The 18525-nt window shown below is 45.8% G+C and overlaps 1 protein-coding gene across 1 annotated transcript in view; it reads right to left on the reverse strand.

The window, feature by feature from the left end:
• ppef2a (protein phosphatase with EF-hand domain 2a) overlaps positions 1-17493 on the reverse strand; it is a gene marked incomplete at its 3' end in the record, with an annotated part of 44979 nt that extends 27486 nt beyond the window's left edge. The window contains exons 1-9 of the mRNA XM_084307294.1: positions 17374-17493; positions 17103-17157; positions 16143-16318; positions 14475-14589; positions 12884-12930; positions 12505-12671; positions 12246-12282; positions 10674-10823; positions 9407-9745 (exon numbers count right to left, since the gene is read on the reverse strand). Of these exons, the coding sequence (XP_084163420.1) occupies positions 9407-9745; positions 10674-10823; positions 12246-12282; positions 12505-12671; positions 12884-12930; positions 14475-14589; positions 16143-16318; positions 17103-17157; positions 17374-17442 (1155 nt within the window). The 5' untranslated portion in view covers positions 17443-17493. The remainder of the gene's footprint in view (positions 1-9406; positions 9746-10673; positions 10824-12245; positions 12283-12504; positions 12672-12883; positions 12931-14474; positions 14590-16142; positions 16319-17102; positions 17158-17373) is intronic.
• Between the last annotated feature and the right edge of the window lie 1032 nt (positions 17494-18525).

Below are 18525 nucleotides of genomic sequence, written 5' to 3' on the forward strand. Positions count from 1 at the left end.
CTATGGACACTAGAGACAATGCCCTTTAAGAACGAAAAGAAACACATTCGTTCCAAGGAAGACATTTATGCCATAGCCCTCCTCGAGCAGGGGACAAAGAGAGTCAAAGTCAATGGAGTGATGAGATACGCAACTCCACTCCTGAGGCGAGAGGGTATGCCTACCTTCCACGCCTCAAAAGAAGCGACGGAGCGATATCTACTGAACACCGAGCGGCGCCTAGCCAGAGACCCCGCTCAAGCCACTGTGTACCGCGCTGAGATTGACAAGCTAATCACAGCGGGACACATAAAGAGAATTGACATTCAAGAGACCGATCAGACGACCGAATCATGGTACGTGCCCCACCACAAGGTCCACCACAACGGCAAGGATCGTATTGTGTTTAACTGCAGCTACCAGATCGGATCACAAAATCTGAATAAAGAGCTCTTGCCCGGCCCAACACTCGGCCCCTCTCTACTAGGCGTGTTGCTACGTTTCCGCCAGAACAAGGTGGCCATCAGCGGCGACATCAAAGGGATGTTCCTGCAGGTGCGACTAGTGGAAGAGGACAAGCCCCTGCTGCGGTTCTTATGGAGAGAGAGGATCGGGAATGAGCAACCATCCATCTATCAATGGGAAGTCCTCCCTTTCGGAACCACATGCAGCCCATGCTGTGCTACGTTCGCACTGCAAAAACATGTCGCAGAGGACCCAGCAGCTGACGAGGAGGTCCGACAAAGTGTAGAGAAGAGTTTCTACGTGGACAACTGTCTGCAAAGCGTCTCGACGCCAGAAGAGGCCGAGGCCCTCCTACTCAAGCTCCGCGCCTCCCTGATCAAAGGCGGCTTTGATCTCCGGCAGTGGGCCAGCAGCGACCCTCAAGTACTGCGCAGCCTCTCCCCAGAGGACAAGGCAGCAAGCAGCGAGACCTGGATGGCGACCATCCCAGGTGAAGCCCAAGAAATGACATTAGGACTAGTCTGGCGCTTCAAAACAGACTTGCTCCATTATAGACACACACCCCTGACCAAGGAGCAGGGAAGGTCGATTTCACTACCGACCACCAGACGGAGTGTATACAGAACACTCGCCAGACAATATGACCCGTTGGGATGTATTCTACCTTACACCACCAGGGCAAAGATGATTGTACGAGAGCTGTGGGACAAGGACCAGGGCTGGGACGACCCCATACCCGACCACCTTGCTTCCACATGGAGAGAGTGGGAAACAGAACTCAGCTCGCTCCCAGGTGTCAACATACGCCGCAGCTACTTCCCACCCACAGTGCGGCTGGAGACGTGTCAGATGGACCTGCACGTCTTCAGCGACGCCTCCGAAGTAGCCTACGGTTCGGTGGCCTACTTGCGGGCCCGAGAGGAGGGAGGAGAAATACATACCGCCTTCATCCTGGCTCGTTCAAGAATAGCCCCCCGCAAGCAACAATCGATCCCGCGTCTAGAGCTCTGCGCAGCCCTAGTAGGAGCGCAACTCGCCACGTTAATCCAACGTGAACTCACCATCCCGGTGCAAAGAACAATCCTGTGGTCAGACTCCATGACCGTACTCACATGGATCCAGTCCGATTCGTGTAGATACAAGGTCTTCGTGGGAGTCAGAATCACAGAGATCCAAGATTTAACAGAATCAGCATGCTGGAGGTACGTGGACACAAAACAGAACCCAGCAGACGTCATCACACTGGGAATGTCCCTGGATGACCTCACACGTCACAATCTCTATAGTGACGGTCCCGAGTTCCTCAAGCTCCCGGAAGAAGAGTGGCCTAAATCCACCCCACGGGAGGCTAGTCAAGAGGAGGCAGAGATGAAGAAATCTATGTTCTGTGGGTTGACGCACACACCAGTCCCCACAGATCCCAACATAGACGACTGCCCTACCCTTGAGAGTGCGCAGTTAAAGACATTCCTGTGGCACCACCCTGAGGTTCCCTCCACTACTGACATTAATGCAGCTAATTACGAAGAAGCAGAACTCCTTCTGCTACAGCGAGCCCAAAGAGACTCGTTCCCCGACGAGCTAGACTGTCTGCAGGGATCAAAGCCAGTCCCGTCAGACAGCAGACTGCTCCACTTGGCCCCCGAGCGCGACGCCCATAATCTCATCAGAGTGGGTGGTCGTCTGAGAAGGGCCCCAGACTTAACGGATGACATCAAGTTCCCGATAGTTCTCAACAGCCGACACAAGGTCACAGAGCTCATCATAAAGAAATACGACGAGGACGTGCACCACGCCGGGGCAGAGAGAGTCTTCGCTGAGATCAGACGTCGCTATTGGATACTGCAAGGAAGAGAAGCAGTACGACGCTTCCAGCGGACCTGTCTAGACTGTCGCAAGTGGCGAGCACAGCCCAGTATACCCAGGATGGCTGACCTACCCCCCTGTCGCCTCCGACTCGGCGACAAGCCCTTTCACTCCACCGGTATGGACTGCTTCGGCCCGCTGTATGTGAAGAAAGGAAGAGGGACGGAGAAGCGGTGGGGTATTGTATTCAAATGCATGACCACCCGAGCGATACACATAGAACTCCTTCCAACCATGAGTACGGACTCATTCCTTATGGCCTTCCGGAGATTCACAGCGCGGAAAGGAAAACCGTCTATATTATTGTCTGATCACGGGACAAACTTCAAAGGCGGAGAAAGAGAGCTGAGAGAGAGCTTCCAAGCTATGGGCCCAGAACTTAAGACCCACCTCGCTCCCTCTCAGATTGATTTCCAGTTTAACCCCCCGAATGCCCCTCACTTCGGGGGAACCTGGGAACGAGAAGTACGTTCAATAAAGACAGCCCTGTACGCCGTGCTTGGGGCCCAGACCGTGGCGGAAGAAGTCCTCACGACAGTCCTTACGGAGATCGAGGGAGTATTGAACTCAAAGCCCCTCGGTTACGTCTCAAGTGATGTAGCAGATGTCGACCCAGTCACCCCCAACACTCTCTTGATGGGGCGGCTGGACCCCGCGCTCCCACAGACAGTGTACAGACCTGAGGAAGCGAACGGCCGAAGAATGTGGAGGTACAGTCAAGTATTGGCTGACAAGTTTTGGAACAGTTTCCTCCTCCACTATCTACCGTCTCTACAGACCCGCCAGAAATGGGTAAAAGAAAGAGACAATTTGACGGAGGGCACAGTCGTCATGATCATAGACCAGTCACTACCCCGAGCTATGTGGCCGGCCGGCCGCGTAAGCAAAGTGATCACTGGTGCCGACGGAAAGGTCAGAGCGGCAGAAGTGCTCGTCCAGGGACGGACATACACCCGACCCGTGGCGAGGCTGATAGAGGTGCCAAGGCTCCCTGACTCTCTTAATGACGACCATGACCCACTGACTTTGTGAATTGCCCTACTCCTCACAACGGACATTGAGTAGTGGACAAGACGGTTAATCTGTCTCTGCTTATCTAATTAGGTGCGGACTAATTAGGAGGCGGCTGTTACAAAGGGTCAGATTAAACTGAATATATATATTTATTACTTGAGATATATTGTATAATATTTGTATATCGTCTGATATCCCTTGTATATTCGTTGTACATATACACGGAATATCCCTTTACCTATGTACAGGCCAGACCATAATATTCGTTCTCCTATTGGACAGCGACCCCCTAGGCGCCAACGGCCATACCCCCAATGTCTAGTTCAAAGCCACCGCTAAGACATGTCTCAACATGCCCAGGTTTGCGCAGTAATACGAGACAGAACTGAGGTTGGCACTAGATTATTCACCTTACGTATAAATACGTCGCAGGTGGATACAGCAGTTAGTTAACCCAACAAGTTGAAGCCTTCACCACGATACAACGTGCTGTGAAGTGGGCCCTTTTTGCCCCTAAATAGAGCCTTGAGAACCGCGTGCGAATTGATAGCTAAAGTGTCAGAGTTTAACGCTGTATCGTCGAGTTCGACTTATTCTATTATAAAGTAATAGTCTATTATGTATAGTGTATCGTGCGGCTACCGTTCTACAGTGACCAGCATTACCACCGGTTCGTCGTACCGAGCTAGTGTACTTATCCAGGCTGGGCGGCCTAACCTTGTGCCGCCATCCGAGGAGTCCTAGACGAGAACCGTGTGGATATGTAGACTGGATAACCTACACCGACGAATGCAGAGCCTGTTCCGGCTGGATTGTATTGCTTTGGTACTGTGGCTGCTGGAGCAGAGAACCGTCTACCCCACTGCTGTGTGGGATCTACCCTGTGAGGAGCACCGTCGAGCCCGCCTCTAGGACCCACCGAGGCTGGCTAGCTTTCATCCATGCTGCAATGCATACCGGAGTATAGCTGTTGCTTTGTCTAAGGACCAAGGGATTATTGCACCGTCTCCTGTACCTGGAGTCTCTTTATTCCTCGTTGATCCAGACTTTTGCTCCCGACAATTCCTCTCCCCTGCTGGCTTACAACCGGAGGGAACCCCCTTAGTATCTCCAGCTGACCTACGAGTGTGCCTTATATAATTCTTATGCTACAGGTGGTATTAATTATACCCATCGTAATATGCTCATGGACTTACGCTCTTGACCTATTTAAGTGTTCTTCGCCATATAAGCGCAACCCATAATTCTCAATACTGTAATCTACTATTACTGCTCTTCTAATAAATACTTCTAAATATGACTTTCTTTGTTAAGCCGTGTTATTGTGTGGGTGTTCACCATATATACCGTGTACTGTATGGCCAGTAATTAAAGTACATAACTAAGTAGTGGTTTAATGATACCATACTCTCAATACAGTCAGGGAATTGTACCCCTCAGTTACACTAATCAATGACCCAGTTGGCAATATGTTTCTTTTGTGACTATTTGACTGATAACAGCTCAATAAATAAAGATTATAAAATCATTATAAACATTCATGGAGGTGTAACGGAAGAGGATCCTCATGTTGTTTATCTTAACCTATTTGAGAACATGTGGGGTGAAGTCCTAAAGCATGTCACAGACTCCTCCGCTCTATACATTGAAACTTAAACCACTGAGTTACAAGAGCCAGACAGGGCAAATCAGCACCATAGATACCGTTTTTTGTTGATATAGTTGATCTGAAGTTGAGACGTCAACAGTCTGTGCTCATTGGTTTTGGGAAACAAGATTGAAACGAAGCCGACAGATTAATACTGATATGGAGTATGATCTGTTGAGTCCCCTACACAATACAGTACATCTACCACTACCAGCTCTGAAGTTAGACTTGATTACAGACTCAGGCTTGAGAACGCTATTTCCATCATGACTAAGGGACTGCATTAGCACACAAGACTGTAGACAAGTTAACAGGGTCCATGGGCCGTGAGACCCGAGGGGTCCTGCCTCGTACAATCAATGTCACTCAGTGAGTGAGTGAGTGAGTGAGTGAGTGAGTGAGTGAGTGAGTGAGTGAGTGAGTGAGTCAGGTCCAATGTACCTCGGAAACGACTGTCTCAAATTTGACTGAACTTTGTTGAATGATGTATCTTGCCGTCATCACATTGTCTATGGAGGAGAGCAATTGTAGTGTCGCTCATTAAATGCAAGCCTCCATTTTACACAAAAACACCACAATGGGTGTAACAAAGGTCCAGCTATGCTAGACTTGCATAGTATTGTTTTGATTATTTGTTGTACTGACAGTTGCCAGTGAAGGATGATTCCCACAACAAATTCTCCATTTGGAGGGTGAGGTTCTTGTTCCAGGGTTTCCTGACTAATTTAACAATTCAATCCACAATTATTTCATTAACCAGGAGGAAGCCCAATCAGAAAACTTATAAAAATGACTATTCTGATTATAGGTATCACTCTCTCCGCTGTTATCTCCGCACCTACAGTATAGACAGCTTTGTAATTATGGACTAAATCATATCTCACGCACAATAGAGAGCATCCTGACTGGTAACATCACCTCCTGGTTTGGGAATGCGCACACAACCACAGCAGATTGCAGAGAGTGGCTCGAATAGCTGAACGCACAATTGGAGGTGGGCTTCCCACTCTCCAGGACATTTACACCAGGCATTAGGGCCACGGCTAAGAGAATAGTCAAAGACTCTAGCCACCCAAACAACTGCCTCTTTGCACTGCTGCGGTCAGGCAAGGTTTTAAGGACGATTTGCCCGACGCCCCTTTGGCGACCTCTAGCGGCTTGGGTGTGCATATTTTCTTATACAATATATAGCGAAAAAATCCGTTCAGCGGTTCTCGAGTTACATGCCGATATGTGAGGCGTGCGCGAAAGTCTTTAGCAGACTTTACATTTTTTTGAATACCACTCCCGACTCCCGAGGCTCTACCTCCATCAATCATTTGGCGATCTCGAAAATGATTGGACAGGGTTGTAAGCAATGAGTGTGGCTTTACAATGCTACCCGACGGCGTGTAGTCTTTTACCAACAAACTTGCAGTTCCGCATTCAGGTTCTGCGATCTGATTGGCCACTGACGTATGCTCTCTCTACGCCCAAACAGCGCGTTCCGCTAGTTCTGCCTCTAACCTCAATCGAAATAACGTATTGTTTTCATCTCTCTATATTAACGTGATTCCATCAACACAACATATCAGTGTTCTTCTTCCCCGCCAATGAAGTATTCACCCAAAGACCCAATACCGTGGCAACAACTACCGCACTACCGGTAGAATAAGTGCCGAGAACCGTGGGAAGTGATGCAAACTGTCCTGTCGTGTTTTGAACATTTATGTTGTGTTGATGGAATCACGTTAATATAGAGAGATGAAAACAATATGTTATTTCGAGGAGGCTGCAGGCTGTTAGAGGTTAGAGGCAGAACTAGCGTAACTCGCTGTTTGGGTGTAGAGAGAGCGTACGTCAGTGGCCAATCAGATCGCAGAACCCGAACGCGGAACTGCAAGTTTGTTGGTAAAAGACTACACGCTACCCGACGTGGGGATGAGCAAATCGATAGCCAAACAAATGCACTAGCCATCAATATCTTATGCCAAATGATTAGGGCCTATTACAAACAATTGTAAAATAAATAACTGTATTTATCAATTAACAAGTCAGAGTTTTTTTTTTGTTTAACCATTATTTACCCAGGGTAGGTTCGCTGAGCACAGATGCTCTTTTTCAGGAACGCCCTGCTTCACATTCACACAGTTCACATTCACACACGTCCCCAAGGACTTCAAAATTGCGAGAGTAACACCCCTGCACAAAAAGGGCAGCAAACTAGACCCAGGCAACTACCGCCCTGTTTCTATCCTTACATCCATCTCGAAAGTCATGGAAAAAATAGTATACGAACAGATCGAAAAGTACCTCGCGGAAAAAAATCTAATCTACGAATTCCAATCTGGCTTCTGAACATCCCACTCCACTGACACATGCCTTCTCTATTTGAACGACCACATCAAACAAGAGGTGGACGCGGGCAAATACTGCGGCATGGTCATGCTGGACCTACAAAAGGCCTTCGACACTGTCAATCACACCATTCTGTTTGACAAGCTAAAAGCAATAGGTTTTGATAGTTTATCAGTGAGCTGGATACAATCCTACCTGGAGGGGAGAGAACAGATGGTGGAAGTAAACGGTACCCTATCCCCCCCCCTCACAGTGAGCTGTGGTGTTCCACAAGGAAGCATACTAGGACCGCTACTATTCCTAATTTATGCAAATGACATGTCGTCAGCTTGTGACTGCAACTTGTTCCTGTTTGCGGACGACTCAGCCCTGCTGGTCTCTGACAAGAACAAGTTACAGGTTGAAAAAGCCCTCAGCTCGGAACTAGGCAAAATCTGCATATGGCTCGCCGACAACAAACTATCATTACACATGGGCAAAACAGAGTCCATACTCTTCGGTTCAAATAACAAACTCAGCAAGACCGACGGCTTCTCGGTTACAGTGGGTGACAATATTGTCACAAGGAAATTACCTACCTAGGTTCCATCCTAGAGGCTAATCTTTCCTGTGACAAAATGGCATCCAATGTAATAAAAAAAGTCAACCAACGAACTCGATTCTTGTACCGGATCTCTTCTCTGGTAAACAAGAATACCCTGAAGACTCTGGCAGGAGCACTCATTCAAGGGTACTACGACTATGCTTGCACCTCATGATACCAAAGCACCTCAAAGGCACTAAAAATCAAATTACAAACATCTCAAAACAAGCTAGTCAGACTACTGCTTGACCTGACTCCTAGAACCCACCTCACCCCGGCCCACTTTGACAACCTAGGATGGCTTAGAGTAGACGACAGAGTACAGCAACTTGCAATGGGCCTGGTCTACAAGATACACTACGCGACCAAGGTACCCATGTACATGTCAAAATACTTCCCAAAGGTCAGTGAATACCACGATCACAACACCAGAGGGAGCTCCACAAATCATGTTAAACCCAGATTCGGCTCAAACAAGGGACTAAACACGTTTCGCAATTATGCCACATCAATGTGGAACGCCCTACCCAAAGCTGTAAAGGAATGTGAATCACTACCCACTTTCAAAAACACCCTCAAAGAACACCTACGGGAGACTGCAATTCGAAACTGGCCCCTACAAATGTCTTAACCCAGTTGTACAGTAAATTACCAAGTATGGCTTTGTCAGTATTCCAATGTACAGTGTACAGTGTCCCCCCCCACCCCAACCCCCCCCCCCTCCAATGTACAGCCCCCACCCACCAACTCCACCCCACCCACCCAACCTCCTCCAATGTACAGTTTCTACGTCAAATGTATATACACTCTTTTTCTGGACACTTTTTGTATCACAAACAGTACTGTATTTGCAAATCTGATATGTCATAAATGTATAGATGTAGCAGTACTGTCTATCTGTATGTCATGTATGTCATAATATGTTATGATGAATTGAAAATGGGGGACCCTGATGTAAACAAGACAAAAGTCTTTCTCTGCATCCCCTTAACAATTGTATGTATTGAGCTGTACTGTACTGTACCCATTCTGCAATCTGTTAATAAACTTTTCAATCAATCAATCAATCAATCAATCAATCAATTCCATTCACACCTGGGAGCTGCCCAGTACAACCACAGTCTGACACCGTTGGCCACTGAGCAACTCCACTGAAGCAGTTGGGGGTTAAGTGCCTTGCTCAAGGGCACTTCAGAGGTTGGTGTTCCTGCCGGTCCCGGGGATCGAACCGGCGACCATCCGGTCACAAACCCACTTCTCTAACCTTTAGGCCACCGCTGCCCCTTAAGACCGAGTCCGAGTCGGCACCTTCCGAGTCCGAATGCAGTCAATGCTCGAGTCCAAGTCCAAGTCTGAGTCATCAGTGCTCAAGTCCAAGTCGAGTCACAAGTCCTGAAAATCAGTCCAGGACTCGAGTACTACAACACTGGCGTCAGACAATGCCTGCACTCAATGATTGTCAGCCCTACACACATGGAGGAGACGAAACCATCTCCTCCCTCCTTTCCACTCACTTGCTTCCACTCATCTACAGAACTTTTGCTGCAGTCGGTAGAGTCCTCGGAGCAGGAGTCTGTGGTCACAGGACAGTTGAGCTGCCTCTGGGATTGGCTGAAGCCCGTCTTGACGAGCAGTGCCTGGCGCCGCCGCACCTCCTGCTCCTCTTCCGTCGTTAGCTTCACCCGGGCGGAGAAGTCTCTTAGCGAGCGGTTGGGGAAGCTGTCGCGGGCAGCCATGGTTCTGGGATGGACAAGCGAGGCCCGTCGATAGTTGGCACCATCTTCAGACACCTCGGAGTCACCGCTCACATTACTGTTGTGTCTCTTCTTGGGAGGCCGCAGAGCGGAGACGTACTGAGAGGGAGCAGCGCAAAGAGGTCTTAGTCAGAAACACTCGATTTGCCCAAAAGTACAATAAACATACAGCCATTTGATGTACAAGAGTATCACAGTACATACTGATGATACTGACATACCGATCCTAAAGCTAGAAACACCAGAGAACCCTTGAATTTGTGGGGTCACCTGGATATTAAATCAGTATCCCACTCGAGGTAAACTAATTTGATACATTCACGAAATACAGTGAATACAATTAAAAAACTAATTTGTATCTGTTCTCTAGTATTTTTGTATAAAGACGAGTCAGTCAACCTTTTTATTTTTTATTTTGTTTACGTTTGGATCTCTGATTGGGCCTTTAATTTAAAGCTGTTTCATTACTGGTATTAACTTATAGGTCATAGACATTCAAACGGGGTGGAATATCTATTAATCCTCTATTGCAACATCACACTGTAGCTTAGTATTTTCCAGTCAGTCGTAGTTATTTCGCTCTTTATAGTTCATTAGTATTCCGTTGTCTCGTGCCTAACCCTGTCTGTCTTTCCTTTCCTGCAGTCCATCATCTGGCTCCACGTTCTGTTCTCTACTCCTGGATCCCGTGCATGACCTCCGCCTGCCTGACCATTCTTCGTGCCCACGCCCCAGATCGTTTGAGTACCAGATCCTGTGTATGACCCCTCGCTTGTGTGACTGCCCCGCTCCTCTTATGCCCCTTGGACTGTACGAGTATTCCCGTGGTTTATGACCGACCGCTGCTTGAACTACCCCGAACATTCTTATAATAAAGTACCTGTCTTTTGGGTTATACCAAAACGTGTCTGAATCGTCTCTGTGTTTGCATATTGGGTTCAACACGCTCAGCCGTGACGTATCTCTAGTAGTACAGGCTTTAGTCCAAACTTGATCAGTGAGTCGTCAGCAAGAGACCGTCTCCTACCCTGTGTCTGTCCACCCTGGCGATGACGCAGAGGTCCGTGCAGTCCGAGATTCCTCCGTGGAGGATCAACACCTTCTGATCGATCACCGTCGCCAAGGGCAACCAGCTGAAGATCTTCTGCAGCAGCTTCAAGATCCGCTTGCCGTGCATCTGGGGAGGAGAGGGACATGATCAGCCTTGGGGAGGAGCACAGAGAGGGACATGATCAGCCTTGGGGAGGAGCACAGAGAGGGACATGATCAGCCTTGGGGAGGAGCACAGAGAGGGACATGATCAGCCTTGGGGAGGAGCACAGAGAGGGACATGATCAGCCTTGGGGAGGAACATAGAGAGGGACATGATCAGCCTTGGGGAGGAGCACAGAGAGGGACATGATCAGCCTTGGGGAGGAGCACAGAGAGGGACATGATCAGCCTTGGGGAGGAACACAGAGAGGGACATGATCAGCCTTGGGGAGGAGCACAGAGAGGGACATGATCAGCCTTGGGGAGGAGCACAGAGAGGGACATGATCAGCCTTGGGGAGGAGCACAGAGAGGGACATGATCAGCCTTGGGGAGGAGCACAGAGAGGGACATGATCAGCCTTGGGGAGGAGCACAGAGAGGGACATGATCAGCCTTGGGCCCAAGCCTAAATATATATACGGTCACTGAGCCCAAGTTTATTTCCTTACTTCCTGTTGCAGTGATTGCTAATATCAACTGCTGACAGGAAATCAATTTGAGCCCAAGCTGTTCCCGAGCAAGACAACTGACCCTGTTCACACAAAGGCATGGGATTTGACTAACAAAATTCAATTTCATCAAGTAGGCCTATATAGACAAATAGTCAATTCAGTGGGATTTACAGCCATTTTGCTCTCATGTCATGCTCAGGTTGCGATTTCTTTCCACCATGTTCCCACCTGGAAAGAAATCCCAACCTGAGTATGACGTAAGAGCAAAATGGCTGTAAATCCCACTGAATTGACTATTTGTCTATCTACTTGATGAAAATGAATTTAGTTTGTCAAATCCCATGACTTTTTCCATAAATAACATGACATCAAGTGTAATTTCAATCACCGATACTTGTCGGCAGCCATGTTGAAATAGGCCTACTGCACTTGTGAATTCTGACAGTTATTGGGTGGATTCTGACAGATATTGAATGAGATCTGACAGTTATTGGGTGGATTATCTGACCAATGTGGGCTTTCCTACCACCACCACCACCACCGTCATCATCATCTCTCTGACTCACTGAAAGCCACAAGGTTCAGGTGCGTTCAAGTAATCTCGTTTAACAACCTCAAATCCTCTTAGCTGCAGAGTGACCCATATTGTTGCGTGGAAATGCCAGTCCCTAATACTAATGACCAGGCAGATTCGGCTGAGCCTTGATGGGAATGTGTAGGCGATGTGCTGCAGTTTATAGACGTGATTCCAAGGAGGGCTCGGTTAAAGGTTAGACCTTGGGGGCGCACTCGTTTCATAAGAAGGTTAGAGTTATTGTTGAACAGTAAACAAATTAAAAGAGGATGTCCCAAGGTATTACCCATGTGTCTCTGTCCTACATGCTAGAAAGCCTACCTTGTATTTAGTCAACACCTCCTTAGTGAAGCCGTACCTAATGCAGAAACAAAGCGCAAAAAAACAGGAGCAGTATTTAATTTTTTTTAATGAAACAGCATCATGCTAATTGTATTACAAGATAAAGACATAAAAAAACATGTCATATCACATTGCAAATATCGTTATACCATCAAAACCAAGAAAAATATCATGATAAGATATTCTGGCCATATAGCCCAGCCCTAGTTTGACTGTCCCCCAGGTCAATCACTCTCACCTCAGGTTGACGATGTGGTCCTCATGGTTTCCTCTGTTGAGGTGCATATCATTTGGATAGAGCAACAGGAAGGCAAACAGAATAAGCAGGATCTCTATAGAGCACGTGCCTCTGTCCACAAAGTCTCCATTAAACACATATGGTCTCTCCATGGATGGCATGCCATTCTACAGGATAGACGACAACAAGAGAGAGCAGTGTTGAAGACCAACTGCTTGATCCAGATGTTTTGAGTAGCCACAGGTACCTTTCTCACTCTCAGATTGATGTAGATGTATATTTATATACCTAATATATTTTGAAACTCCCCAAAACGTTATTTTGTCCCAATCTTCAAAAATGAGAAATTCAAGATTTGACGCAGAGATGACATCCTTACCTTGTAGAATACCAATAGCAGATCCTCCAGCTGTCCATGCAAATCACCTTGGATGAAATATAATGAAATTAATAAACTCATCATCACTAAGACTTGTTAAAGGAGCACGTCCCCGAAAAACAATGCTGATACATTTTGCACATAATGTCACGTCACAAATATCCCAAGAAGTTTGCCTTTGAGAACCAATGGTTCTCGAGCCGTAACGGCACATGGGGCAGGAGCCTATCTCCTGTTTCCGTAGCGTGAGGCAGCTTGATGTACAAGTACACCCCTTGGACATGACGCTAGTATGTCGCAAGGACTTCCCCCCAAACCAACCCTTGATGCTGAGTGTCAAGCAGGGAGGCTATGGGTACCATTTTTAAATAGTCTTTGGTATGACTCGGCCGGGGCTTGAACTTCCAGCCTCGCGAACTCAGGGCAGACACTCTACCCACGAGGCCACTGAGCCCAAGGCCAAGATATATTTGTGCATGGGCTGTCACAGCTTTTTTCTCCAACCATCAGACCATCGCCTGACGCCCAGTTACATTTTTGGTCTTGCCGTGGCTTTCGTCACTAGCAGCGCTACCCTCAGCGAAGCAGCGGCTCCACGTTAGACGTTCAAGTATAAAGTTAGCTTAAGCTGCACACATTCATAATTGTGTTTGACAGTTATTGAGAGTTAATGAATTTGAATATCTCCTCCTGTGACGTCATCAGAGGACACTGAATCATTGTGTTGTGTCAATTACAGCTCAATGAAATGACATAGGTAAAGATTGCAATGGGGATTGCAATTTTTTCTGTAATTAACACAACACAAGGATTCAGTGTCCTCTGATGGCAGCACGGGATACACTCTCAATAACTCAATCAAACTAAATTAATGTATGCAAAACAGTTTAGAGTCTTGAGATATATGTGAGATAAATCACAGTTGTTTTTTCGGTGGGGTGCCCCTTAAAGACATGAAGCAAGTGCACAACATTCAATATCTTTAAAAAAAGAAAAGGAGCCACGATTCTATGGGTAAATGGTAAATGGCTGCATTTATATAGCGCTTTTATCCAAAGCGCTTTACAATTTGTTCCTCACATTTTACCCATTCACTCACACATTCACACACCGATGGCAGAGGCAACCATGCAAGGTGCCAACCTGCTCATCAGGAGCAATTAGGGGTTAAGTGTCTTGCTCAAGGACACTTCGACACGCTGCCGGCCGGGAGGAGCGGGAATCGAACCGGGAACCTCCGGATTACCAGACGACTGCTCTACCTCTACCGAGCCACTGTCGCCACTGTTTCACCCTTTGTATATGTAACGGTTGTGACAAACTGACAACGTCACCTCAAACTTCGATGCCCTGAGGGAGATTCGAACACGGGTCTGTCACGCCGCGTGCAACAACACAGACCGCTATACCAAGAGGTGAATTCACTTCTTTGTACCGTGTCTATGCGTCTTTTGAGGATGTGAGAGTGAGTTTAACCCATAGCACCGCTACTCACCCCAGCCCTTCATGACTGCGCTTCACGATACCATCCGTTACATATATACCCATATACATACTGTCAATCAGTGACCACTAGTGTGAGTCAACTCACCAAGGATGGTGATCTCCTTGCTGTGGCAGGTGGAGACGCGGCTGATGTTGGGCATCTTGCGGAGCAGCTTCCAGGTGTCCAGGAGGAGCTGGAGCACGTAGCGGGAGTGCAGCTGCTGCTGGGGAACACGTCTTGGTTTAGGGAAATGGTTTTTAAGAGATTCAAAAAAATATATTTTTGGTGCTGTTTTATTGCAACACTACTATCACCGACATCTAAGGGAGGTCCCCCCCTTGAATGGCCCTTCTAAGGTTTCTCTCCTCCACATTGCCTGTGGTGCATTTTTTCCTATTGCTAGGTTTTAGTGAGTTTTTCCTTACCTTCGCGTGGGGTATGTGACGTCTGGGAGTGTTCGCATTTGTTTATTTTATTTATTTAAATTCTTTTGGACTTTATGGTGTTTTTTGTTTTGTTCTTGATTTATTGTGATGTTTCTTCTTGACTTGTTTAAAAAAGTGTGGCCCATGGGGACATTAAACGTGTGTTGTCGTCGGTCCTTACAAATAAATTTGATTTGATTTGATTTGTGCCTACTACACCCTGATTATCTGTGGTTGATAATATTGAAATGTCAGATGATCAATATATTGTTCGTGATCACTGGGTTTACGTCATCGTACTTGAGATATTGCATGCCGTCACATTAAAGGTGGAATCTGTGATGTCGTCAAACAGCGACCTCTAGGCAGAATAGACACTTTTGGTATTGCGCTTTGTTTACATTTCTTTTTTGTCTAATGTGTGGCTTGGGTTTCAGTGGATGTAGGGGAGGGGTTGCTATTGGAGGGATTCACAGTAAAATAAGTTACTTAACTTAAAAGAATATGCCAACATTTTGGGAAATTAGCTTATCGTCTTCTCCAGAGAGAGACAAGAAGATATATACCAGTTTCCTCTCTGTGCGTTCAGTAGAAAGCTATCTGGCTGTATGTTAGCCTAGCTTAGCACAATGAATGGAAGCGGACATGACCGGTTAGCCTTTGGGAGAGGTGTTAGTTGGACAATGCCTAGGCTAACTGGTCATGTCCGCTTCCATTCATTGTCTCTCTCTGGAGAAGACGGTAAGCTAATTTCCCAAAATGTTGGCGTGTTCCTTTAACTTCCACACATCAGACCAAAACAAAACAAGAACAAATTTGTAATAGATGCAACCTCAAATGTTTGTGGACCAGCCAACAGAGTGACCTATAGAGCTGCTGGTCGCAGCTAAAAGGTAAACAAAGCACAATACCAAGCAGGGCTCTTTACCTAGAGCTCGCTGTTTGACACCATTACAGATTCTACCTTTAACAGTTTACTCAAGTCACCAACCAATGCATCTTCGATGTTTGGGGGGAGCATGTTAACATACAGGAACTTTATCCATTCTCCGTTCTTGGCCTTATTGTTATCTTATGTTATAATTATATTGTTTATTTTAGAATTGTGCTTGAAATTGTACAGCCACTATGTATCACATCACAAGCACTAACAGAGAACACATATTGATAATCATATGTACATACTACTCTTTCCAATAGTCCTTGTCTAACTTGACAACATAAACATTTTGAATGGGCCCAAGTTTCTCAATCAGTACATTTTCCAGAGTGTTGAATGTGAGATACAGGATATTGACAAGATCTGAAAATCAAAAAGGAACTGTAAGGCGCATAGAGATACACCTACTCTCTTGTTCCTGAAGGCATCCACAAGGTCAGTCACTTGTTCCACAGTGAGAGGGAAGGTGAGATGAGGCCCTGAGTAGATATCTGGTATCTCAATGTTCTTGTAGCAGAAGTACCTCTCCCACTCGGCATCCCGACACACATCATGCTCTCTGAAGATGTGGGAGATCAAGTTCCCTGGTAAAGAAGACCATGGCTTCAATTTATACAAGGAATAGGCCTACCACTCGCCTTACACTAAAATAATTAATCTATGTTATTCCTGTGGTCTAGGACGGTCCACTCAAGATTTGGGAACACAAACAACAACTCTCTCCCAAAACCAGAAATCGTAGAGAACTAAGACCTGTAATGTAATCAAGATGTAAAGTTTGGAGCTAATGGCAAAGGTGACTGTTAAAGGAACACTCCAACATCATGGGAAATGTGCTTACCATCTTCTCCAGAGTTAGACAAGATAGGCACCAGTTTCCTCTCTATGAGTTCAGTAAAAAGCTATTAAGTGGACCTGCTCCAGAAATAATGAATGGGAAATGATAGTATTTAAGCTTAGCACAAATGAATTGAAGCAGATACGGACCACTAGCCTAGCCTAAAACTCCAGGAGAGATGTTTTTGGCCAACAGCTATTATAGGCTAGCTGGTCTGTATCCAATTCCATTCATTTGTGCTAAGCTTAAACACTATTGGGGACAAAATCAATCTCCCATTCATTATTTGTGGAGCAGGTCTGGCTCACATCACAGGTTTGAGTCTTAGTTGTCTTTCTATCTGTTTTTAGTCTTGAAGCCATTCATATTCATAGATATATTTATTGGACTGTAATGACAACATAGGCCTACCGGTATTTGAATTCTCAAATCGAGTGGTATTATTACCCTTTGAAAGAGGCTGACGATGATAAAAACAACATGGGAATACAAACAGCAACATTTCTTTATGAATAAAGGGGAAGTCTTACGTTCTGTGCTAGACGGTGTGAAATTGTCCATCAGGTAACCAAGGAAATTGTACAGCTGCATAGAAAAGACATGATTGTTTAATTTACAGTTTAAACCAGTGACAATTCACACAGTGGCCATTTTGCTCTTATGTCTGGCTCATGTTGGGATTGTGAATATGATCAATTACTCTTAATCTTAATTAACATAATCTTTGTAGAGTGCATGAAATAATTCTTCTTGATTCTTCTTTTCATTTCATTTGGGGGGGGGGGGGGGGGGGGGGGTCACCTTTATCTGAGCCTGTTCCCCAGAGTATTCGATGGACTGAAAGATATGCCAGGTGTATCTGCGCTTCATCTCGGTACGAGCCACATACTGACGGTACCAGCGCTGGATCAGAATAGCAGACTTTATACCTACAACAGAGAGCACAAATGTATGGGCTGCCAGAATGGGTACACTCGATAGAGATACATAGTATATGACAGGGTGTCTTCAAAAAATAAAATTAAAAAATGTAATAAAAATTTATAGCAGTGGTGGTTGGAGATTAGGGTAACTTTATATCAATTCATTTACAATTCAGTGATTTCAGGAAGTGGATTTTCTTTCAAATTAAGATTATTGAAAAACTTTGTTGGCATGAAATCATTGTATTATCCAACCTATTGACAAGAAAGTAAGAATGAATGCTGTATACCATCGGCTTCTAGTGCTTCTGAAACACCAAAAGTGTTATTACTGTTATCTGATACTTTATTATGATTATGAATGATATTATGATTATTATTTGTTTGTCTGATGTGTGGATTGGATGACCGGGAGGGGTTGCTACTGCTGGCCACACCTCAAGCTCTACCAAGAGAGGTCTGGAGAAATACATACTAAACACCAACCCACACGTCAGACCAAAACAAACATTTTAAACAAAGCACAATACCAAGCGGGGGTTCTTTTGTCTAAAGGTTGTTGTTTAGTGGAATTACAGATTCTACCTTTAAAAATTGACCTGTTCTCATTCCTATTATAGACGGTATCACTGGATCTCTGTTGCTAGGGAACCGTTTGGACCTAAATGTATTTCCTGTCAACTATTGCATTAGCTAACATTGCAAGAGGAAATAAACTTGGGTCCTATTAGAAGGTTATCACCTTGAAACCGTCTATAGGGGAAAGTTCCGCTAAATTCCACACATTCTCTAGCCATGTTCTTGCTGTGGCGGCCCACCACTGAAGAAACGCTGGTGTGTGGTGGTATACCCATATTCACAGGTATCAAAGTACAGTCTACATGTCATTCTACGACAACAATGAGTACCTCAGACAAAGAAGAAGACAAAATAACTCTGTTTTAAATATTCAGAGGAACAATGTTTTCAAACTTTATTATCTAAAGATGAGTGTTGTGTTCATTCATAGCTAACGACAGTATAGGTTGAG

Source organism: Notolepis coatsorum, assembly GCF_963971535.1.
Source record: "Notolepis coatsorum genome assembly, chromosome: 2".
Lineage (NCBI taxonomy): Eukaryota > Metazoa > Chordata > Actinopteri > Aulopiformes > Paralepididae > Notolepis > Notolepis coatsorum.